General features: G+C 33.6%; 1 protein-coding gene across 4 annotated transcripts in view; it reads right to left on the bottom strand.

The window, feature by feature from the left end:
* Positions 1-27,467, bottom strand: part of pde1a (phosphodiesterase 1A, calmodulin-dependent) — a 263,528-nt gene that overhangs the window by 64,891 nt on the left and 171,170 nt on the right. Inside the window, exon 2 of one of the 4 annotated variants that reach the window (XM_687800.11) lies at positions 25,067-25,330. The exons of the other annotated variants lie outside the window; for them this stretch is intronic. Within the exon in view, the coding sequence (XP_692892.6) occupies positions 25,067-25,119 (53 nt within the window). The 5' untranslated portion in view covers positions 25,120-25,330. The remainder of the gene's footprint in view (positions 1-25,066; positions 25,331-27,467) is intronic. 4 annotated transcript variants of the gene reach the window in all.

Raw genomic sequence — 27,467 nt, forward strand, 5'->3', positions numbered from 1 at the left:
TTTCACATAGTAAAGTTTCTAAACAGACCATAATAGCTAAAACAAGTCACGTGCGAGTTAACCCTCCTTACATTGGTCAGAGTCCCGCTCAGTTGTCATGTGTCCTTATTTTAATTTATGACAATGAGCAATAAGACATGATAAGCAGAAAGCTGCGCTTTAATTTTGATACCCTCAGACATCATCACCAAATATAAATCAGAGGTAAGACTCTCTCATACTTGGCTAGACTGCAGTTCGGTCAATGTTCCTAATGGATAAACAGCTCTCGTTAATATTTCAGCATGCTTTTATTTCTGTATTTAACAGGAAACGCACATTTATCGGTAGGAATGACATCCCGCCCAACTCATAATTCTCTCTTCAGCCGTATATATGCCTATTACATATCCATAATACAGTGTGAAATAGCCAGGCTTGGATTGTTTTGCTTTCTCACTACAATCAATCCGCTGTAGAGTTCGTTTTAATCAACACAATCTCACAGCAATTCGTAACTTTTTCATTTAGTGGCTAATTCGTACGAATTCGTAAGATCTAATTCGTACATTTTAGTACGATTTGCTCATCCCCCAATGACGGTTGGGTTTAGGGGTGGGGTTAGGTGCCACGCCCCCTTTTTAAAATCGTAGGACTGAACTCATATGAATTCATATAGCCACTAAACTGGCAAAACGTAAAATACTTGCGTTTTCACGTGAGATCAGGCTGTTTTAATCATGCGGAGACCACCTCATTCAAGGTGATCTTGGACTGATTGATTTGGTCCAGATCCGAGGGTGATTGCTGGTTCCACATATGCCAAATGAACCGCGCTAAATGGGCAAATGAGACAGGTTCGAAACAAAAGTCAAGGTGTGAAAGCACCTTAAGAATGCTGGAGAAACAGATATAAAAAACACAACACAGAGAGGTAATTTGATAAAAAAAAATATCAATATTATTGCGTTAGAGCTTAAATATACTTTATAATGCAAAAACAACATCATGAACGCATGTTAATACAGCTGTTTTGTGTCAGTTAAATCTGTTGACTGTTGAAACTCAAAATTTTAACCCAACTGGTTGCGTTATTATATAAATAACCAAATAAAGGTTAAAAATAACCTAACAAAGCACGGAATATTTAACCCAACTGGTTGAGTTATTAATAAATACCTAATAAATGTTAAAAATAACCCAATAAAGTACTATATATGTTCAACTCAACCATTGGGTTAAATAAATAACTCAACATTTTTTTTAGAGTGTAGTATCTTGAAAAACATCTAGTAAAACATTATGTTAAGATAAAATAAATCATTTATTAGAAATTAGTTATTTAAATTATTTTTTAGAAATGTGTTAAAGAATAAAATAAAAGTTAATAAAATATTCTGACTTTAACTGTGTATATAAATGATCAAAGCTACATTGTAAAACCCTTTTTATTTTATATCATTTCACTTTTTATGTATGTTTTTAAATTGAAAAAAATATTTGAAAACATTTTACATGGTCAGCAACACTAAAATAACACTAATATGGAGATTATTATCAACAAAAAAAGCCACATTTAGTAACCATCCTCAATCATTTTTATTGCAAACGGACACTGGCCATCATAAAACTCTGAAAGAGATACAATGGCGTCAGTGTGAGCAGCTTATGAAGCATACATACCATTTCTCTGGTTTACTGATCATTAAACAGACATATCTGACAGAATACAGAAACAGGCCCATTAAAATCGAGCATTCCAGAGAACTGTGTGAATGTGACTGCAAACATAGTTAAAAACACAAGAGATGAAGCATGACGGGTTGACAGACGCTTTCAGACACAAGCACTTCCACTGACTGTATTTTTGGAGTCTTTGCCGTGGCCCCTGAACCAATGAACCAGGAGGGTCTTCAGACTCACTGCGAGTGGATGGAAATGAAAACAAGCATCTTAAAAAAGATCCTGTCTGGAAACGGCACTGCTTTACTTCTGTAGCAGGCCCTCCCAGAAGCAAAAACACACCCAAGTGAAAATTACAACATCCATAAATCAGTCTTACACATCTCTGCGTTCACTTCAGGATTAATACTGCTACTAACAAGATTATTGTAGGTAAATTTAACAAAAAAAAAAAAACAATTTTACAACACTTTTGTTCCTTTAAATAAACAAATGTTAATTGAACTTAATATAAAAAAACAACATACAAACACAGTTAAAGCCAATATTTTTAGCCCTGTTTTATAAGCCTCCCTGTTTATTTTTCAACCCAGGCTCATTCTGAAAACGTACCCCTTTATACATTTCTGGAGAGCACCAAATAGGGTCCCAGGAGTTTTTTCACAGTTTTTGTTTTCGTAAAACCACCAGAGGCCGCTGTATAAGCTTTTTCCAGATGTTAAATTGCCATTTGTGCCTGCTGTTCTCGCGTAAATCCAGAAGAAGCCGATGTCGACTGACTGACTGACCGCACTGACTGACCGCTCGGACTGACGCACCCTCCACCTTCCCTAAACCACATCCAATAGTGTTTTCAAAAGTGCCGATTAACCCGCCTACCCCCTTCCCTAAACCCAATTGACAGTGTTTTCAAAAGCAATCCAGAAAAAGAAAAGCCCTCGCCTGATTTTTACCACGTTTTCAGATTTACCACATATTATACCACATCCCTGTTATTTACATGTTTATTTTATTTTTTGGCTTCAATTTTTGTCCTGCTCGCTTTCTGGAACTATTCCTCGCTAGACTTGAACTTCGTCGTCATGGTCAGCTTCATGTACATAGCAAGCTACTGAGCAAACTGGTAACAGTAGGAAAGCCATCCATACGGAGGTAAGCGGTCAGTTGGTAAGCAAAAAGGAACGGTGTCATACCGCCCTGCAGCGTTCATTTTAAAGATGAAATGCAGCCTTACGTACTTCTGGCTATATAATTCACAATCTCAAAATATGTATATAGAGCTACATTTTTAGAATGAGACTATGTTAATATTTTTTTCCCAATTTCTGTTTAATGGAGAGAAGATGGAGAGAGCACATTTCCAAACATAATAATTTTAATAATTTCTCACAACTGATTTATTTTATCTTTGTTATGATGACAGCACATAATATTTTACTAGATATTTTTCAAAACACTAGTACTCAGCTCAAAGTGTCATTTAATGGCTTAATTAGGTTAATTATAGGCAAATCATTGAATAATAATGGTTTGATCTGTAGACAATTGAAATAAATATTGCTTAAAGGGGCTTATAGTATTAACTTTAAAATTGTTTAAAAAAAATTTAAAACTACTTTAATTCAAGCTGAAATTTAAAAAAAAAAATGACTTTATCTAGAAAAAAATATATTATAGGAAATACTGTGAAAAATTCCTTGCTCTGGTAAACATCATTTGGGAAAATTCTGAGTCCAACTGTACATACACAAAAATACACATAAACTTGTTTTATTTTAGCAAGTAGCCTTTTTTTAGTTTAATTTTATATTATTTTGCAAAATAAAGTTGAAAATAAAATTAATACAAGCTGTATTATCAAATATCCATGTGAAGGGGAGTGAATATACAGGCAGCTCATGTACAATAAAATACCTCAAACGTTACTATTAATAATGCAACTGGCAAATATAAAATTAAATCTAATTGAGAAATAAATATAATTCCTCAGTTGTGCTACAATGACTTAAAATAAACTTAACTGTAACAAAAAACAAAGTACATATTTTAAATGAATTCAAATAAAATGTAAGAAACATACAACAAAAATAACAATATGAAACTGGAAAATCAAAATCCAAAACAAATTCAAAAATATTAAAATCAGATTACTACCACTAATTCTACTAATAAAAATTGATATAATAATAGTACAAATCTATGTTATAATTATGTGCTTCACTATATTAATATTGTTAACTTTATGTACATACAAGAGGATTAAAACCAAATAAATGAAAACTGAAATATAAACATAATAATAAAGCAAATTTTACATAAAAATTTCTACAACAGTATCTCAAAGATACTAAATAACGCTTACTTGCTTGCTTCCAATAACACTAATACTACTACCACTACAACTACCAATACTACCACTACGACTACTACCGCTACCACTACTTACCAATGCTACCACTGCCACCCCCAATACTACCACTGCCAATACAAGTACCAATACTACCACTACTACAACCGCTACCAATACTACCGCTGCCAATACAACTACCAATACTATCACTACTACTACTACCACTACCACCACCAATACTACCACAACCACCACTACCAATACTACTACTACTACCACCACTACCAATACTACCACTACTACCACCACCACTACCAATACTACCAACACTACCAACACTACCAACACTACTATTACCACCACCACAACCAATACTACCACTAATAATACTACCAATACTACCAATACTACCAACACCACAACCAATACCACCAATACTACCACTACTACCAATAGTACCAATACTACCGCTACCACTATAACTACCAATACTACCACTACGACTACTACCAATACTACCACTACCCTACTTACCAATACTACCACTGCCACCACAAATACTACCCCTGCCAATACAAGTACCAATATTACCACTACTACAACCACTAGCAATACTACTACTGCTGTCAATACAGCTACCAATACTATCACTACTACTACTACAACTACCACCACCAATACTAACACTTCCAATACAACCACTACCAATACTACTTCTACTACCACCTCCACTACCAATACTACCACTACTACCAACACTACCAATACTACTATTACCACCACCACAACCAATACTACCACTAATACTACCAATGCTACCACTACTACCACCACCACTACCAATACTTCCATTCATTCATTCATTTTCTTGTCGGCTTAGTCCCTTTATTAATCCGGGGTCGCCACAGCAGAATGAACCGCCAACTTATCCAGCAAGTTTTTACGCAGCGGATGCCCTTCCAGCCGCAACCCATCTCTGGAAAACATCCACACACAAATTCACACACACACACTCATACACTACGCACAATTTAGCCTACCCAATTCACCTGTACCGCATGTCTTTGGACTGTGGGGGAAACCCGGAGGAAACCCACGCAAAGGCAGGGAGAACTACTGCGCCACTGCCTCGCCCCCAATACTACCACTACTACCAATATTACCACTACCAAAACTACCACTACCAATACTACCGCTACCACTACTACCAATACTACCACCAACTATACTACCACTACCACTACCATCACCACTACCAATACTACCACTACCACCAATACTACCACTACCAATACAAATACTACCACTACTACCACTAACAATACTACCACTACCACCACCAATACCAATACTACGACTACCACTACCAATACTACCACTACCAGTAATAATAATAATAATAATAATAATAATAATAATAATAATAATAATAATAATAATAATAATAATAACAACAACAATAATAATATATTTGCACAATATTATTATCCAATTTTATGATAAATTAAACATTAGACATATTTATTATAGTAAATGTAATTTACATAACACAATATTGTAAACAAACAAAACAAAACAAAAAAATAGTCCCTTAGCACACAAAGTATCAAGCTTCTCCATCTACCCAGCCCAAAAGTTCCTCAGGGAATCCATCTCAACCCTTTTCTGAATCCCTGTTTTCCAAATCTAGAGCCACTGGGTTTTTTCATAGCTCACTCAGTGAACCCACCCATGTCAGATTAGTGACTTTGAAACTAAACAAACCCTGGAAGTTTAGCTTTAGAGTTTTTCAAGAAGTCTTCCTGCAAGGCAAAGGGTGCATGAGAAAAGTCCTGGAGAAAAGCAAAGGGGAAGTTTCTCCCCGTCACTAGCGGTGGCCGCAGTGAGTCGCTGGCACAGGCAGCCGGCGGGCCGTCATTGCCCCAGCCACACAAGCACAGAGGAAGGTCAACCTCAAACATTTTCCCATGAGCTTGCCATGCCATTCTGCGCACAAACGTCCTGAAATCAGAGCCGCTGCCGTCACCGACCGTCCCTCAAGGGAGAGACAGAAAAGACCTGCTGCCAACCTCTCAGCAGATCTACATTCCTCACCACATAAAGATGGCACCCAGAGGAGCCCTCACTGACCTGACCATAATTACAGAAATGGAGAAGAGCGAGCTTTGAGTCCAACACTTTTAGGCCTTGTTCACACTGAATGAGCTTTTTTGCATAGATTTTTTACATTTTTCTCACAATTTAACCACCTGCTGCACCTTGCGTTTTTGACATTGTGCACTGTGCACCTGCAGCTGTAAAAAAAAAGTCAACTCAGACTGGAAAAAACACGTCATCTTTTTTATTCTCCAATCAAATAAAAGCAGAGGCGGGGTTTCCGATGACAGCAGTGTTTGTGTTGTTAAGACGACTTCGAAGACAGTTGTTGCTGGAGGTCCCTTCCTAGGTACAAACAATGGGGGGATCGTTCATTTGCAGTAGCAAGTCCAAAACTATGGAACACCTTGCCTTTAGAACTTCGCATCATTACAGATGTGGCACTGTTTAAAGCTAAGCTCAAAACCTATTTATTTAGACTTGCTAAATTTGTATTCTTATAATTTTCTGTGTTTTAATGTTTAAATTTTTGTTTTTAAGATGGTAAAGCAATTTGGGCAGCATCCTGGTTGTAATAAGGTGCTATATAAATAAAGTTTGATTGACTTAGTGCTTGATAAAGCTTAAATAAACCAGCTCCACTTGAAAACAAATGTTATCCGGTTTTGTAATCTGTATGAAATAAAAGCCTTCACCATTCAAACATAAAGCACACGACAGCACTCACTTGAACACCCGCAAACTAAACAAAAAGGTCGCTGTCATTTTGCTGTCAAGAATAAGCTGTAAATTACTTCAGAAGATTGATTGGATGCTGCATTATTCAGAGGATGATATTGTGCAACCTGAAAGATATTGATTCTTATGGTAGTTACATAATTTGATTGACAGGGTGGTGTCAAAACAGCTCAATATTCCACTCTGTATATTGCGCTTAAGTACACACATATTTATCTGTGGATGAGCCACATTAACATTAAGCCACATTAAAACAAAGTAAATATAAATAATGTGCCGACAGGACATTTCCATGTAGTAAACTTGTTCCTGCTGCTTGCAAAAGCACTACTGAGGTGGTTATTTTAGTCGCTTTTCTATTTGTTTAATTCAGTAGAATTTATATTATTGAGTAAAAATTTTACATTTTTAAACGATTACATTATTTACTTAAAAAATTATTATAAAGCATTTTCAGATTAGGTTTTCAACCAAGTGTGTCTAGAATTTTCTGCTCTGGCAAATAATTTTCATTTCGTTACATCCCTAACTACAATTAATTACATTTAAAAAGTTCATAAATAGGCAAGTAGACAGTATTGCACAACAAATTCCACTGTTACTGCAAGTTTAGCTTTTTCTGTTCTGATGCCCCATGTTTCCCCAGCATGTTGGTCAGGATTGGGATAGCATTTCACCCCAGTTAATCAAATTTCAAGTTCTCTTCATAAGACTTTTGATTCCAAATTGTATAGTTATGGTCATTTTTGTATAGGTATGTTCATTTTTTGTCGTTCATAGCGTTTTTACTGTTATACCACCTACCCTACCTGCCAGGCCCATAACCCTTGCTAGAATTTGAGTGCATGTACTTGACAAGAGAACTTCATGCCCTGCGGTGACGTGGTACAGCCAGGCTGACATAAGCAGTCTGCATTACAGTGCCAGAGAGCAATTCCTCCAGCCAAACGCAGCTCTGATTAAACAAACATCCCCTTCTTCACAAGCCTTAGTTTCTTCAAGGCCTCCAAGGGCCAATGCCACATCTTAATGCCCACAGGACAGGTTGGTTTACACTGGGGTTGTAAACGAACCTCTTGGGTTCCCATTTGGAGCAGTTAAGCTGAGGCTCTAAACTTAAGTAACGTTGGTCTAGTTGTGTTTTGGCAGCACGGAGAGCACTGATTTACTGCGTGAGACTCTATCTCTGTTAAACATCTCCCTGAGCTCATGCCATGTAAATCCCCGGCCCTTGGGGGATGCGGATGACTTTAGCTGATGTTCAGAAAATAACGTTGTCAGTTAAATGTGATCATTTAAAGCTAATAATTATATATATATAAAAAAAATCACCCATACCTGTAGGAGCACATTGTTCAGGATATTATTTGCCACAATAAATATTAATAATATTAATTAAAAATAAGTCACTGAGGTAAAGGTCATACAGAGAATTGTTTGATTTATTTTAGGTTGATTGCAATCCATTACATCTTTCTATCAAAGCTATCTGACATTATCATAACTTTAAGTGTGAATATTTGAGGACTTCCTCTTTTATTCAAATTTTCTAAACTGTATAGCGAATAAGCCGTGATGACGTGAGAAATGTCTGAATAATTTTGGGTTTCACGGTAGAAATAAAATGATAAATACAAAGCAACTTCAAGGTAACAAACATGACACTGAATTAATGAAACAAACATGAATCAATGAAAATCATCAAATGTAGTAGTTTCAGTTTACTGCTTATTCTTTTTGTAATTTCCAAAACTATAAATTTGATAGTATTCTAATGTAAAATTATAAAATAGGTTAGATCTAATATAGGTGTTTGCTATATATACAGTATAGACTGTGAAATCAACTCCAATGCTATAGTGTAATTAATCCATGTATGGGGATTTCGTGCAGAAAGCCAATCGTCAGAAAGAGTATGTAAATGGGCCAATGAAATGCCAATTAATTAGCAGCGTTAGCTTGCACACCTGATGCTTGTTGCAATCAATTTAGCATAAAAGCACAGTGAAAGCAAGATGAGGCATCCTTTTTTAAACTGAAGAGATACAGCTAAGGGACAGTCATTATGGCGATGCAATATAGCATTTCTGTTCCTCTCCTCGGGGAACGAGGGTTACTTTAGTAACCAGAGAGTTCCTCTTCGGATAGGGAACTCCAATAATATAGTGGAATTAATCCACTTATGGGAAATGTCTGGAGAACGCCATAATGACTGGACCTTAACTCCGCCTCCAATGAGAGGTTTGCCAGGCAAGCGTAAGCGCACCTGCATCATAGAAGAGGCTCGGTGTTCCAATGTGCTCCCTGGCTCTTACTTATCCCACTTCAAAGAATATTTACAGATTTAGATATATTTTTCGGGAGCCGCAATCGTCTAGATAATTTCTAGGAATTTAAATACGACAATACATTGTGAAAATGTGCAGTCCCGAAGGGGAGGATGCTGCGGAGGCCACCTGTTACCCAAATGGGGAGATATGATGGCAGAATATATGGACTAGCCCTGAGAAGGGGAAGAACGTATATAATAAGAGGGTTAGCGGAGAGGGAAGACAAGGGTCTGCCTGTGAAGGGGGACTGCTCCGTGGCTGAATAAGCATATGGGATCGCCTAGTGGGGATCACGCATAATGGGCATCTATACCCAAAACACGGGCTGACCAGAGGGCAGACCTACAACGTAATGGGAGAGCGAGTGACTCCTCTGCAGAGCCAGTGCTGGAGGGCCTCGGGAGGAATCTGTAAAGTTGGTTAAAGGAAAAATCATGGTTTGGGGTTACATTCAGTAAAGGGGTGTGTGATGGCAACATCATCAGCCTGAGGTATCAAGACATTTGTGCTCCCCATTACATTACAAACCACAGGAGAGCATTGAAGATGTACCCAAAGAATCTTGATGAACTCTGGGAGTCCTGCAAGAACGGTTTCTTTGCCATTCCAAATGACCTTATTAATAAGTGATTTGAGTCATTGCAGAGATGTATGGATGCAGTCCTCCAAGCTCATGGGAGTCATACACGATATGCCTTCTTTTTCCACTGCACCATGACTTTATATTCTATACTGTACATTATTTCTGTTAAGCGACAAGACTTTTGTCTAAGCAAAGCCAGACCTTACTGTCCTAATGAAATAATTAAAAATCAAAGCATGATCATATTTTATTTTGGTGAAATAGGCGTAATCTAGAAGTCTTTGGCTTTCATATGAGCCACTTCTGATACCAAATGATCAACTAGAAGTCAAGTTATTATTTGAGGTTCCTAAAACTTGGATAGACGACAAGACTTGTCAGGTAGTGTATTGTGCAGCTCTACTTTACATTACTATTTTTATTCCATCATCTGTAAGGGGTTAAATTGTTGGGAAAGGGGTCGATCTGTAAAATAAAATAAAAAAATAATAAATAAAAAGAAAAAAAAAGCCATAATGGAAGTCAGTGGTCTCTAATGCAGTTTGGTTTAAAGTATTTTATGGCAGAATATATATTTCTTGGTAAACTCATACTTTAACATCTGCCTATTTGAATTGGAAACAAGCCCAGGGTCATAGAGGTTACCACTCATTCAGTCAGTTCAATTATAACAACACCTAAACAACAGGGTAAAGGTTTGTGAGAAAGGAAATTCGCCCATCTTGTTTCATTTTCATTGTGTAAACAAGCTTTCGTTACATCCGCCACCAAAGGCACCATAACATCATGTCAAATGATCCAGAACAAATGCAAGTGAGCTTCAGAGACAGCCAAGCATATATACACTATTTGCTCTTTTCAACAGTTCCTTCTGAACGCATTTTTGTATTCAATGAACCACTGAAAGACAAAGAACTGTGGGAGATCATAGACAGCGAAGGACAAATCTATACTGCAAAAACTCATGTAAATAGAGAAGAAAAAAAAAAGTGTCAAGTTCTTTTTGAAGAAGAACAAGGATGAAATATCTTAAAGGGATAGTTCACCCAAAAATGAAAATTCTGTCATCATTCACTCACCGTTTGAAATATGTACTTGTAAAAGGTGGTTAGAGAAACCTTTAACCATTGACCTCCATAGTATTTGTTGTTCCTATAGAAGTCAATAGTAACATGTTTCCAAGTTTCTTCAAAATATCTTCTTTTGTATATAGTAATAGAAGGAAACTCATAAAGGTTTGAAACCAGTAAAGGATGATTCAATTCAATTGAATTCATCTTTATTTCTTTGGCACTTTTACAATGTAGATTGTGTCAAAGCAGCTTAACATAAAAGAATCTGTGTCAGTCCAGTATTTAGAGTTGAATTTAAGTTTAGTTCAGTTCAGTGTGGTTTAATTTTTACTGCTGAAAGTTCAAACACTGTGTAGCAAATCCTTTGATGCGCAGCTCCACAAGTCCCAAAACAAGCAAGCCAGTGGAAACAGTGGCGAGGAACAAAACTTCGTCAATTGATGAAAGTCAAAGAAAAAACCTTGAGAGAAACCAGGCTCAGTTGGGCATGACCATTTCTCCTGTGGCCAGACTTCTTGTGCAGAGCTGCAGTCTAGGTGCTGGAGACTGGAGAACGCTGGACTTCCATCGCGAACAAGCTGCAAGTGTGAGTAGGTCACCGCCAGGTGTTCAGACTGGCCCTTGGGATCAATTAGAAGACTCGCCTGTCACTGGGGTCTTTCAGGAATCAGTCTCATGCTCTCCACTCCTCCATGACCACATCTGGAGACAGCCTGATCCAGGATTATTGACACCTCTAGATTATTATTGCTCTGTTGTTGGCATCATCTCTTTACTGGTATTTGATCACATCAATGGCACTGCACAATCTCTAGAGGCCTTGGGATGAGTATCCCCAGGTAAGTGAGTAAATTTTTACATTTTTTTGGGTGAACTGTCCCTTAAAATTGGTCATTTAAACACTGACTGTACAGTTGAAGTCAGAATTATTAGCCCCCCTTTGAATATTCTTTTCACTTTTAAATATTTCCCAAAAGATGTTTAACAGAGCAAGAGAACTTTCACAGTATATCTGATAATAATTTTTTTTTCTGGAGAAAGTCTTATTTGTTTTATTTCAGCTAGAATAAAAGCAGTTATTAATTTTTTAAACACCATTTTAAGGACCGTCAGTGAGAAACAATAGTCCTTTAAACTCCATGACCACATATATCCAAGTTAGACAGCATCTTGAATAAGTAAAAGTTAAAGGTATGGCTTGAATTTGTCTATTGGGGATTGATTTTATAACTGGATTGCTATGGTTTGCTTTTGGATTGTCTTAAAATTCATCTGAATTAACGCAAACAGAAGGATTTGACAAAAGCAGTCAATTAACAACCTCAGAGCTCACATCAGGTCTGTCTTAAAGTGTATCATTGTCTAAAATCAATATCCCCTTGGAGAAAACAAGTTACAATGAAATGCTTTAACTTCTAAAACAGGAAAATCAATTGAACTAAAATACATTCAAACATATGCATTTATGAAGTGTGCTTCACACAGGTGAGTGGGATTGACAAACCACCTGTAGAAACACTCTTCACTCTTCTCTCTCTATAAATTTTTTTTAAAGAAATTAATTAAAAAACTTTGACTTTGACAAACCAGAATGTTAAAAATTCCAGATTTAATCCTGTTTTGTCCTTAATTTATTATCTTATATTAAAATCTTTTATTTATTTATTTATTTATTTATTTATTTATTTATTTATTTATTTGTATAGTTTTTATGTCTATGATCATATTTTTTGTCTACTTGGGTACTTGTCTATGGTATTTGTAGGTTTATTTATGTAGGTTGTTTTTTACCCTGTTTTTCCCTTTGTAGTCTGATTACTATACTGCATATGAATGTACTGTATAACATTTATGATGTACATTACAACTTACAACTTAAAACGTTAAAAGTACACAATATAAACAACCTTTTACTACAAAATCCTCAAAAAACTTTCTCATTTTCCATCAATTTATTATAATGAAATGTCATGTCATAAAGCTATAAACTGATGGATTAATTTGGTAAATGACTGAGACAGTCATTGTGCCTGTGATTAATTTGAGCAATTAATGCACAAACTCCTGAGTATCAACACATGAAAAGGTAAATTAATCAAACAGTGTATTGGTAACATATGACAAACTCGGTAAAACAGCAGGAGCACAATCATCCTAAATGTATTGCCCCGTCATTCCCATTTAAACACAAGAACAGTGACTGATCTAAAATGAGTTAAATGGAAACTACTTGTTTCACTACTTGTTTCAATGACACTAATTGTGTCATTGCCTTGACTAAATTTGATGTAAAGGGATGCGTTTCTGAAGTCAGCAGATTGAAAACTGACACAATGTATTCTTAAAGACTCATGAGTGGGTGACAGGGGCTTAGAAAAAATATAAAAGCAGGAAAATAAAAGTTTAGAGCCCAATTACACATAAAGTTACAATTAAAAATAAAATGAATGTACAAAAGAGTCACCAATTATCAATATCATACTTTTCAAATAGATCAAATGTCTTTATAGCTTTACACTTTTTGGAATTTTCAATGGACTCTTAAAATATTATTTTAATTTCACAGATGAAAACAAGTAAAAGTGGCTTATCGTGTATTCACATTCATGAATATAACATTTTGATCAAAGAAAAATTGTATTCATAATAAAATCTATTGTCTTGTTTGTTGTTGTTTTCATTGATTCAGCATGGCTAATAAACACGTGACTACAGTATATAATCATCGGAGAGAAGGATTTATTTCAAACACTTAACTAATATTATGAAGTCAGTTTGGAGTAAAAGAATGTTATTCATTCATTTTCCCTCAGCTTAGTCCCTTATTTATCAGAGCTTGCCACAGCAGAATGAACCAACAACTGTTACAGCATCTGTTTTGCCCAGCGGATGCCCTTTTAACCACAACCTTTAAATGCTCCCTTTGAGCCAAATAATGAGAAAGAAACAAATCTCCTACCACAGCTATGCTGATGACACTCAGATCTACCTAGCCTTACTGCCTAATGACTACAGCCCCATTGACACCCTCTACCAGTGCATTGATGAAATTAATACTTGGATGTGCCAAAACTTTCTTCAGTTAAACAAAGAGAAAACTGAAGTCATTGCGTTTGGGAACAGAGATGAGGTTCTCAAGGTGAATGCGTACCTTGGCTCTAAAGGTCAAACGACAAAAAATAAGGTGAAGAATCTTGGTGTGACTCTGGAGTCAGATCTGAGTTTCAACAGTCATGTCAAAGCAGTCAGTAAATCAGCATACTATCATCTCAAAAATATTGCAAGAATCAGATGCTTTGTTTCCAGTGAAGACTTAAAAAAACTTGTTCATGCTTTTATCAGCAGCAGGGTGGATTACTGTAATGGACTCCTCACTGGCCTTCCCAAAAAGACAGTCAGACAGTTACAGCTAATCCAGAACGCTGCGGCCAGAATTCTGACCAGAAGCAGGAAATCAGAGCACATCACACCGGTCCTCAGGTCTCTACACTGGCTGCCAGTTAAATTCAGAATAGATTTTAAAGTATTATTACTGGTCTATAAATCACTAAATGGCCTAGGACCTCAATACATTACAGATATGCTCACTGAATACAAACCTAACAGATCACTCAGATCATTAGGATCATATAAACTAGAAATTCCAAGAGTTCAGTCAAAGCAGGGTGAATCTGCCTTCAGCCACTACGCTCCTCGCTGCTGGAATCAGCTTCCAGAAATGATCAGATGTGCTCCAACATTAGGCACATTCAAATCAAGACTGAAAACACATCTGTTTAGCTGTGCCTTTACTGAATGAGCACTGTGCTGCGTAGTGACAGATTGCACTATTATGTTTTTCAGTTTCTTTTTCATTCTTTATAGCCTGTTTTAACTCATTTTAATTTGTTTTTATCTGTTTTTAATTATTTTTATTGTCTGAATTTTATGTTCCTAAACTTGTCTTTTTTATTACTGTTTATGTAAAGCACTTTGAATTACCACTGTGTATGAAATGTGCTACATAAATAAATTTGCCTTGCCTTGCCTTGCACAGGCCAGTATTGGAAAAGATGCATACACACCCACACCCACACCCACACTATACAGACAATTTTGTAGTTAAATGGCCTCTACAGTCACCAGATCACAATCTAATAAAGCACCTTTGGGATGTGGTGGAACGGAAGATTCGCATCATGGATGTGCAGCCGACAAATCTGCATCATGCCATCATGTCAAAATGGAGCAAAATCTCTGATGAATATTTCCAGTACCTCACTGAATCTATGCCATGAAGGACTAAGTCAGTTCTAAAGGCAAAAGAAGGTCCAAATCGGTACTAGTAAGGTAAACCTAATAAAGTAGCCGGTGAGTGTGAATCTCCTGGGACAAAATTATTGTCATCTCTAAAACATAAAAACACAAAGCATCTCAAAATACACTGTATAATCCCCACAGCAAATCACATAGTTTTTTTGAAAAGCAAAAGCTAAAGAAGCTTATTAGGCTGATTAATGGAGGTTTAAGGCAATAAGTGTGCATTATTTATCAGAGTAAAAACCTAAGCTTGTAATTAAAGGAAAGTTCAAAAGAACGGCATTTAAAACAATGTCTCTAACTTCATTAATGTCTTTATGCTAACCAATTTATTATATGCTGACTGAATAAAAGCAATAATTGTACTGACTGATTATTGCAATGCTGTGCCTGTAATACATTTTAAATATTGCTCAGCACATTTTTATGTAACATCTGTGCCTGCTCTCAAGCAGCTGTTTTGTGTTACAAACAAATGTGTTTTCTATAAGCACGCTTAATAACCGAAATCATGGTCGTCTCGATCAAAGAACTGTCGTGCAGGCTGTCCAGTCCTACAGTCCCACTATACAGGGTAAATTTAGTCTATATAAGTCTTCTAATATAGGATAACTATCCTGTTCCACTACCTAACTGGGGAAACTGTTGTCAAATGTAAGGAGTTAATTCAATTTACATCCTCAGTGCTTTGTTATGAATTTTGAACAGCTTGCTGTCAGCTCTGAAATATGTACAATACTCCGCTGTTTTCCCCTGACAATATGATTGTATCTGCGAAAAATGCAATCTGATAGGTACTGTTTAATCTACCTTACGAATTTAGTCATCGTTCCCCAGACAGCTCCCTCCACACTTCTCAAAACAATCTTCAGACTCAAATTTATTGAGCAATATTTAACAACGACAAAAAACTGAGCAGCTATCTTTACAGATGCAATTATTCATTTTTGAACAGTTTTTAAATTATTAAATTTTTATAATATAATATAATAGAATAGAATAGAATAGAATGCGATGAAAATAACGTAACATAACATAACGTAATATAATATAATAACATAACGCAACGTAATGTATAATATAATATAATATTCGCAAAATAACATAACAACATAAGATAATATAATAATACAATGAACATAACATAATGTAACGTAATATAATATAAAATAATATAATATAATATAATATAAAATATTATAATATAATATAATATAATATAAAATAATATAATATAATATAATATAAAATAATATAATATAATATAATATAATATAATATAATATAATATAAAATAATATAATATAATATAATATAAAATAATATAATATAATATAATATAATATAATATAATATAATATAATATAATATAATATAATATAATTTAATATAATATAATATAATATAATATAATATAATATAATATAATATAAAATAATATAATATAATATAAAATAATATAATATAATATAATATAAAATAATATAATATAATATAATATAAAATAATATAATATAATATAATATAATATAATATAATATAATATAATATAATATAATATAAAATAATATAATATAATATAATATAATATAATATAAAATAATATAATATAATATAATATAATATAATATAATATAAAATAATATAATATAATATAATATAATATATTGTTTTAGAATAGAATAGAATGAAAATAACATAACAATGTAATACAATAACATAACGTAATGTAATGTATAATATAATATACGTAACATAACATAACAACATAACATAATACAATACAATATAATAATATATGTCGAACATAACGTAACGTAACATAACATAACTTAATATAATATAATGTAATGTAATAAAATTAATATTTTTAATGTAATATATCATAATCTCATCTATTCTAATATAATATAATATGATATAATATAACAGAATATAACAAAAATAACATAATGTAACGTAATATAATATAATATACGTAACATAACATAACAACATAACATAATACAATACAATATAATAATATAATAAACATAACATAACGTAATGTAACGTATCGTAACAATATAATATAACATAATATAATATAATATAATATAATATAATATAATATAATATAATATAATATAATATAATATAATATAATATAATATAATAATAACAGAGTAAAGTGACAACAATGTAATATATATAATGACAAAACTATGTAACGTAACAACGTTTAATATTATACAATACAATACATAACATAATTTATTATATTATAATATAATAAAATATAATGAACGTAACATAACATAACTTGCAAAACAATAACATGTGTAACAATAAAATATTTGAACCTTTTTTACCTTTGTTACCTCATTTATGATTTTAATAATTTCTTTTGAAATGAAATTTTCAATTCTACAACGAGGAGTGGCTCTTTGGCATAGTTTTGAAGATTGAATAAGAATTTTATGCAACAGACATTTTTCATATTACAAATAACCCTTTTAATAAATAAATAAATGTTGAATGATGGCTGATTCAGAGGATCTGTTTGCTCCTCATAAACGTCAATGCATCAAAGTTGTCTATGTGATGGACAGCAGATGTTATCTTAACTGGCCGATAGGATGTTACAGTACATGCAGGATGTGAAGTCATTGCAAACAAATAGTTGGAAAAGCCTCATTTCCAAAGCAATGCCTGCAAGATTCAATTCCCATGCAAGCTGATAATGTCAGCAGGGAGAAGAACCTCAAGAGAAACATCAGGGGTAAAAAACAAACCAAGCAAAAGAACAACAGAAGGAGAATCACACACAAAATGCATCCCAGGATAATTGAAATGCCAAAACTTTTAAAGTCACTACACCTGCTGTTTTCTAAAACATATTGAAACTGAAATAAAACAGAAATAGTAGATGTAAAATAAAGTGTGCAATTTACTAGTATTGGCAATAAGTGTGATATATTAAAAAGTAATGGTTATTGTGTTAGTTAAAGGTATTGCAATGCACTATTGGCTGTAAACAGGATATTTAAAGAAGAACAGTACACACATTTGCTAATATTGCACCGGTCTCACGTTTAATTTCTTTTATGTATACACTACCTGATGAAAGTCTTGTTGCTTATAAAGTTTTAGGAACAACAAATAATAATTTGACTTCTAGTTGATCATTTGGTATCAGAAGTGGCTTATATGAAAGGCAAATGCCTCTAGATTGCACTTATTTAACCAAAATAAAATATGATCAGGCTTTGATTTTTAATGATTCAGTTAGGACAGTAAGGTCTGACTTTGCTTAGACAAAAGTCTTGTCACTTAACAGAAATAATGTACAGTATAGAATATAAAGTCATGGCACAGTGGAAGAAGAATGCATATCGTGTATGACTCCCATTGAGCTTGGAGGACTGCATCCATACATCACTGCAATGACTCTAATAACTTATTAATAAAGTTATCTGGAATGGCAAAGAAACCACTATTGCGGGACTCCAAGAGCTCATCAAGCCTTGGATTCATCTTCAATGCCTCCTCCTTCATCTTACCTCAGACATGCTCAATAATGTTCATGTCTAGTGGCTGGGCTGGCCAATCCTGGAGTGCCTTGACTTCTTTGCTTTCAGGAACTTTGATGTGGAGGCTGAAATATGAGTAGGAGCGCTATCCTGTTGAAAAATTTCCCCTCTCCTGTGGTTTGTACAGTAATGTAATGGGCAGCACAAATGTCTTGATACAGTACCTCAGGCTGTCGATGTTGCCATCCACTTGCACGCCCTCATACCAAATGTAACCCCAAATGTTTATTTTTCTTTCACCAAACTTGACTGATTTTTTTGAAAATCATAGGTCCATGCTGGTTCCAATAGGTCTTCTGCAGTATTTGTGACGATTGGGATGAAGTTCAACAGATGATTCATCTGATAAAACTACCTTCTGCCACTTTTCCAAGTGATCAACTAGAAGTCAAGTTAATATTTGTTGCTCTTACAACTGAGATCGACGACAAGACTTTTGTCAGGAAGCGTACTCTGTACCATACAAGCAACACTCATAGTAAAACTTCCAAAATGTCCATAAATCTTACAAACTTGTAGAAAACCTCTTACATGGAAAAATTAATTCAACTATTGCTGCAGTTGAATGATAAGAAGAGAGAAATGTTTGGCTGATGAAATGTGAAGAGCTTAAACATACAATTGCATCATTCATGAGAATAATGTATAATTATACTGTAAAGGTGTAATGCTAATCAACAGAGCCTTTATCACTTATTGGATAAACTAAAAACAATGGCTCCTTTAGTCATTACTGGTGTCATGTATTAATTAAATCTTTTCAATTCTTGTTTATTTGTATAGCACTTTTACAATGTAGATTGTGTCAAAGCAGCTTAACATAGAAGTTCTAGTGAATTGAAACTGTGTCAGACCAGTTTTCAGAGTTGAATTCCAGTTAAGTTCAGTTCAGTTCAGTTCAGTTCAGTTCAGTTCAGTTCAGTTCAGTTCAGTTCAGTGTGGTTTAATTTTCACTGTTGAAAGTCCAAACACTAAAGAGCAAGTCCATTGATGCGCAGCTTCACAAGTACCAAAAGTCCCAAACAAGCTAAAACTAAAATAAAAAAGTAATTGGACTGAATTGAAACAAATGTATTTTTGTTTACGTGTGTGTACAGTAAACCTTAAATTCCTAACATTGTGGGGACCGAGTGTGCCCAAATGTAAATGTTGCCATTGTAGGGACACGTTTTGCTACCAAAGAGGGAAGTGGCTCATAAATAAAACAGAATGAAGTATTTTGAACATGTTAAAATGTAGATTGTTTGGGTTTAGGAGAGGGGAATATTTGTAAAGTATAAAAATCCTACAATGTACAAGGGTATGTGTGTAAATCCCTTTATACATTTCAAAAAGCTCAGTGACAATTCGATTCATTCATTAATTCATTCTCCATTGGGTTAGTCCCTTATTTATGAGGGGTCTCACCACAGCGGAATAACCAACCATGTCAGCATATTTTTACTCAGCAGATGCCCTTCCAGCCACAACCAAGTATTGGGAAACACCTATGCACACCCATTCACTCACACACACACAGTTGTTTAACCAATTCCCCTATAGCGCATGTCTCTGAACTGTGGGGGAAACCGGAGCACCTTGAGAAAACCCACGTAAACACGGGGAGAACATGCAAACTCCACACATAAATTGCCAACTGGTCCTGAACCACTGACCTCCTTGCTGTAAGGCGACAGTGCTAACCACTGAGCCATCGTGCCACCCCAAGTCTATTCAAAAAAGTATAATTTATTCATGTATAATTATTGAAAATTGACCAATGCATTTATAAAAATAAATTGGAAAAAAACCATGCCGTTCTTATGAAATATATTGTATAAATAAATTAAAAGAAGTTACATTTAAAATTTTGCATTGTATTTATCCAGCTAAAGAGCTTTTAGCGAGATTTAATTTGGATATTGATTATTATTCTTATTATTATATGATTTTTGTTGCATGGAAATGGAATCTATTGTCCATATGTTTTGTGATTGTATAAACACAAGGATTTTCTGGGTGGATGTGGAAAATTTTTCTTAGAAGGAAAACAAATATTGTATTCAAATTGCAAAATTTTGATATTTGCATTTATTATGTCAATACATGTAAAAGAAATGATTTTTTCTAGTAAAACTTATTATTATTATGGGAAAGTTTCATATCCATAAAAAAATGGACAGGATCAAAGCCAATTTTGTTCACTTTCTTTAAGAGAATAAGGGCTACTGTACAAGTTTGGAGAATATTGTTAATAAAAATTCAAAGAAGACTTGTAATATTAGATAATAGCAGATAATATAAGATGTTTAATTACTGAATGTTTTTTATGTACACTCTGGCATATATTTTTGTAAATTACTGTATAATACTCTATTTGTTGTAAAAAAAAAAAGTATAATTCATTCAATAACAAAAAGCTCAACTATAAAAACAGCTCAAAGCATTCAACCAAATCCCTCTGCATTTTATGTATTGTATGCATATACAGCACAGTATCACTATCGTATCAACATGTTAATACCAAACTCAACTGAAATCAATTGAGCTTTGCGTGAGAACTGCAATTTGTATGACGCACTTGTTGATATCCATGTAGCACACTCCAAATCCATCACTTATGAGATCCAAAACCAGTTAGTACCCTGAGTATTAGGTACACAGGCAGCTTGCTAGATTTTGAAACGGAGCCAGTATCTCCTAATGCTCAAGAATGCAAACCAGCTTTGAGACCGACATGCCTGACAAAAGCATGCAGAAGTACCTGTTGCACATCTGCTTCCGTTTTATATATGCAAAAAAAAATAGCAATTAGCAACCTGCTTGAAATAACAGAGCAATGCAATGAACCCCAGCTTAATGTTCTGCCTCTAATGACTGAGTAACCACATTAGACGGGGGCATTTAGTGAAGGGTATTTTGCTCCCATTCCTTTGAAATGCGCTCTGGCTGATAACAGAGCAAAAGCAGATAAGGTTGAAAGTGCCCCTGGGAATCAAAGTCATGCTTTAGATGCACTGTTTGCGAAGAGAGTTTGACTGAATGGACTTGGTTTTGTTGGTTGTACTTGTTTTTGATGGTCACCTCTAGATATTGTTGACTTTGCAACTACAGTTGAAGTCGATTTTGCAGTTGATTTTTAAAATTTCTAATAACTGATTTTTTTTTTACCATGATGACAGTACATAATATTTTACTAAATATTTTTCAAGACACTAGTATTTAGTTTAAAATGCTATTTAAAGGCTTAACTAGGTTAATTAGGCAAGTTAGTGTAATTAGGCAAGTCATTGAATAACGATGGTTTATTCTGTAGACTAGATAGAAAGAAATACTGCATAAGAGTAATAATATTGACCTTAAAATGGTTTAAAGTTAATTAAAAACTGCTTTTATTCTAGCCAAAATAAAACAAATACTTTATCCAGAAGAAAAAATATTGTAGCAAATATTGTGAAAAATTCCTTGCTCTGTTAAACATCATTTGGAATCAAAAGTTTTGTTAAAATGCTCAACAGATGTTTACTCCATCACTATTGCAAGCAAAATAAACAGCATTTATTGAGAAGATGTTCTGTTGACCTTTGTTCGATCACATACTGTATGAGTTCAAGTGCTATGATAATAACTTTGGGCTTGACTGTATGTACTTTTTACCATAAGGTCCACACCAGAGGACAGAGTAAAGGTACCCAGGACCTATGATTTCTACAATTACTTTAACCCTGGGTGTAGTGAATCCTGTATGTGATATAAAGTTAAAGTCTCAATTATTAGCCCCTGTATATTTATTATCCCAATTTCTGTTTAATGGAGAGAACATTTTTCAACACATTTCCAAATATAACAGTTTTAATAACTCATCTCTAATAACTGATTGATTTTATCTTTGTCATGATGACAGTAAATAATATTTTACTAGATATTTTTAAGACACTTCTATACAGCTTATAGTGAAATTCATTCATTCATTCATTCTCTTATCGGCTTAGTCTCTTTATTAATCCAGGGTTGCCACAGGGGAATGAACTGCCAACTTATCCAGCAAGTTTTTACGCAGTAGATGCCTTTCCAGCCCCAACCCATCTCTGGGAAACATCCACACACACATTCACACACTACGGACAATTTAGCTTACTCAATTCACCTGTACTTTATGTCTTTGGACTGTGGGGGAAACCGGAGCACCTGGAGGAAACCCACGCGAACGCAGGGAGAACATGCAAACTCCACATAGAAACGCCAACTGAGCCGAGGCTTGAACCAGCGACCCAGCAACCTTCTTGCTGTGAGGCGACAGCACTACCTACTGCGCCACTGCTTCGCCCTAGAGTGACATTCAAAAGCTTAATCAGGTTAAGTAGTTTAACTTATTAACATATACAATCAAGTCCAAATTTATTCATACCCTTGCAGATTCTGACTTAAAATTGTTGTTAAAATGTAAATAAAAGCAGAGAAGTGTATATATTTTTCCCCACAATGATTCCTCTTGTAGATCATGTTATTATCTTTTGGGTAAAAAAAAAATTCTGGTGTAAAAAAAGCTGGTTCAATAGAAGAAACTTTATATTATAATTTGCCTGGAGTATGAACATTTTCTGGCATGACTGTAGATGCATTATTTACACTCTGAAAATGCTGTCTACATTCATTCATTTTCCTTAGTCCCTTTATTCATCAGGAGTCGCCACAGCGGAATCACCAACTTATCCAGCATATGTTTTACACAGTGGATGCCCTTCTAGCAGCAACCCAGTACTGGGAAACTTCCATACACTCTCATTCACCGACGTAGTTTATTCAATTCACCTATACTGCATGTTTTTGGACTGTGGGGGATATATATATATATATATATATATATATATATATATATATATATATATATATATATATATATATATATATATATATATATATATATATATATATATATATATCACACGAGTAGAAGTGTATTGTGGTTGTATACAAGCTTGCTGAACAAGATCTGCTAACACTGATAAACTAAAATTACTGAAACTAAATACATTAAAACAACAATAATTTCAACAACTTAAAACTTAACTAAAATTGACAAACCACTAATAAAACTAGATAAAAATAACAAAAACAATTAATAAAACAAACTAAAACTAACAAAACCATTAATATTTAATTGACATGGACATCACAATTACAATGGACAACCAAATGCATTTGTTAGAGTGTTTTAGCAAACTTGCTAATTCCCAACAACTGTCCATAGGAAGCTTGACAAAATGGAAATATAATAAATACATATACACAACATAATAATTCTTTACATAAAATTACTGAGGGCAAAAGCAAAACTAAAACAAACTAAAACTAACAAAACCAATAATAAAACTAACTAAAACTATCAAAACCAATAATAAAACAAACAAAAACTAACAAAACCATTAATAAAACTAACTAAAACCAATAAGAAAACAAATTAAACAAACTAACAACAACAAAAACATTGATAAAACAAACTAAAACTAACAAAAACATTAATAAAACAAATTAAACAAATTAAAAAGCACAAAAAACATTAATAAAACAAACTAAAATGAACAAAAAACATTAATAAAACAAATTAAACAAATTAAAAACCACAAAAAACATTAATTAAACAAATTAAGCAAACAAAAAAACATTACTAAAGCAAACTAAAACTAACAAAAACATTAATAAAACAAATTAAACAAATTAAAAACCACAAAAACATTAATAAAACAAATGAAGCAAACAAAAAACATTAATAAAGCAAACTAAAATTAACAAAAACATTAATAAAACAAATTAAACAAATTAAAAACCACAAAACTATTTATGAAACAAACTAAAACTAACAAAAACAATAATAAAACAAATTAAATAAATTAAAAATTACAAAAACCCTTAAAAAACAAACTAAAACAAACAAAAACCAATGATTAAACAAATTAAACAAACTAAAATCAACAAAAAAACTAATAAGACAAACTAAAACTAACTAAAAACCATTAACAATACAAACAAATTAACAAAAACATTGATAAAACAAACTAAAACCAAACTGAAATTTACAGCAAACTTAAAAACAGTATTGAAATAAAAACCAAATTAAAAAATGCAAAACTATAATAACCTTGGCTGATCTCTTCAAAAATCCACAAATCTGAGTTAATCATCAGGTAAAACAGCCCAAATGCTCAATCTGATCTTCATTCCACCTCGCTGCTCTCTAGAAACAGCAACACATGCTAAAGCACCACAAAAGAAACTTGAAGCATAAAGCACAAGACCACAAACTCTGCGACTTCAAAACAAAAGTTCCCTTTAAACCCGAGCGACATGGAAGTCAAAGGTCAATCCCCCTCACACACTCTTACCTGAAGATAGGTCTATGGAGAAGCTTTCTTTTGATGGTCACATCCTCATCCATTTAAGAGCACAAGTCCAGGCTTCAGTCAGACTGTCCCTAACTGCTGTGAGCTCTGCCTGATTTCCAGCCTCGCTCTCCTCTTTCTCTCTCACCGACGGCCCAGTGCAAAAGGCCACGGAGGCCACATCACAGAAAACGCTCGGGCAAACACCAAACGCTAAACTTGGAGAGAGCCGGAGCTCCTGCACCAGCGCTGAACTCTTATCTCTCTCTGTCCCACATGCAAAAAAAAAAAAAAAGACAGAGCTAAACGACTGCCTCCTCTCAGAGTCATGTCCCATACAGGCGCTCTGCCTTCCAGAAAAGCTGTCAAGCATGCAAATTAATGCTGGCGGACAGGGTCTGGTCCAAAAACCAAAAAAATTAAAAATGGGCTGGACCCACGTCAGGAAACAGTAATTATATCACAGCCTGGATTGCGTTTATAGTGTGATGTGTGGACAAAGTTATGCGATGCAGAGTGGGATCTTGTTTTGGAGGTGTGCGCTTAAAAATAATCAGATTTCCTTATGTTTTGGTGCACTTTGCAAATGTAGTGTGTTTTTAATTTTTTTAATTAAAACAACTTCTCCAGATGTGCATTGTGAGCTCTTGAGATGTGGTATAATGGGAAATGTGAGCACAAGTGGCTGATGCTGATCTGATTTGAAAATCAAGAAGTAGATTTGTTCAGTTGATCTCATCTGAGTGATTTAAGACCAAAAAACTTTTGGGGTTAATTTTTTTTCTCTGATTCTAAAAATATTATAGGAAATATTGTGAAATTTCCTTACTCTGTTAAACATGGGAAATATTTGAAAAAAATAAAAATAAAATAAAAATAAAATATATATACACACATGTATACACACACACATATATATACATGCATACATATACACATATACACACACACACATATATATTTATATATATATATATATATATATATATATATATATATATATATATATATATATATATATATATATATATATATATATATATATATATACACAGTTGAAGTCAGAATTATTAGCCCCCTTTGAATTGTTTTTCCTTTGTAAATATTTCCCAAATGATGTTTAACTAAGCAAGGAAATTTTCACAGTATGTCTGATAATATTTTATCTTCTTGAGAAAGTTTTATTTGATTTATTTTGGCTAGAATGAAAGCGTTTTTATTTTTTCTAAAACCATTTTAGTGTCAAAATGATCAGCCCCTTTAAGCTATATTTTGTTTCGATAGTCTCCAGAACAAAACATTGTTATATAATAACTTGCCTTATTACCATAACCTGCCTAGTTAACCTAATTAACCTAGTTAAGCCTTTAAATGTCACTTTAAGCTGTATAGAAGTGTCTTGAAAAATATATAGTCAAATATTATTTACTGTCATCATGACAAAGATAAAATAATTCAGTTATTAGAAATGAGTTATTAAAACTATTATGTTTAGAAATGTGTTTTAGAAAAATCTTCTCTCAGTTAAACATAAATTGGGGGAAAAATAAACAGGGGGGCTAATAATTCTGACTTTAACTGTATATATAATTTAATAATTTTAACTTCAACTGTATATAATAATAATTTAACAGAATTGTGATTAGCAGACACAACAGAAAATCTGATGCAGATCTTTGGAGGTAGTTGTATTGTATTTAATGGTTGTGTGTCTGCAAGATATTTTTATGGTTGCAAGGAATGTGTTTCCATCAAGTTTCCACAAAGCGAGAGAATGACAATGGCAGGACAAAAACAGATAATAAAGAATTAAAAAAAAAAAAAAAAAAAAGAAAATAGCGAATTTAAAAGAACATACAAATTGACAAATGTACTTTACACACAAAACTACCCTAGATGCTAAAATTTATCATTCTAAGCTTTCTACAACTTTCTGACATTTGACATTTAGTATATTGGTAAATCTGAGAACAGTCTGAATCACACCTGAATTTCACAAAGAGACACACAAGAGAAGTGAGGCCATTTTATTTTAAGGATAAACATCTAAGAAGACACATGTCTGTTTTATCCCATAACAACTATATACTTTTACTATGCACCATAGTACCACTATATATACCACAGAAATCTTTCATCAGAACTCAGAGTGCACAAATAAATACGAACTTCAAAACAGAGACAAAGTAATTCTTTTATTTACTTAACATACTTAACATTTTAGTGGAGTGCACTTGACAAAGTTATAGGCAGTAAAGCCCTTACAAACAAAAAAACAACACATCACATTTGGATCACACGTGGGACTTGTAGTTTTCAAGATCACTTAATTCTCTTAAATTACACCAAGAAAAGGTTTCATGTGTTTTTCATGTCCATGCATGTTTGACAGGTGATTTTAAAA

The sequence above is a fragment of the Danio rerio genome, chromosome 9, assembly GCF_049306965.1.
Source record: "Danio rerio strain Tuebingen ecotype United States chromosome 9, GRCz12tu, whole genome shotgun sequence".
Lineage (NCBI taxonomy): Eukaryota > Metazoa > Chordata > Actinopteri > Cypriniformes > Danionidae > Danio > Danio rerio.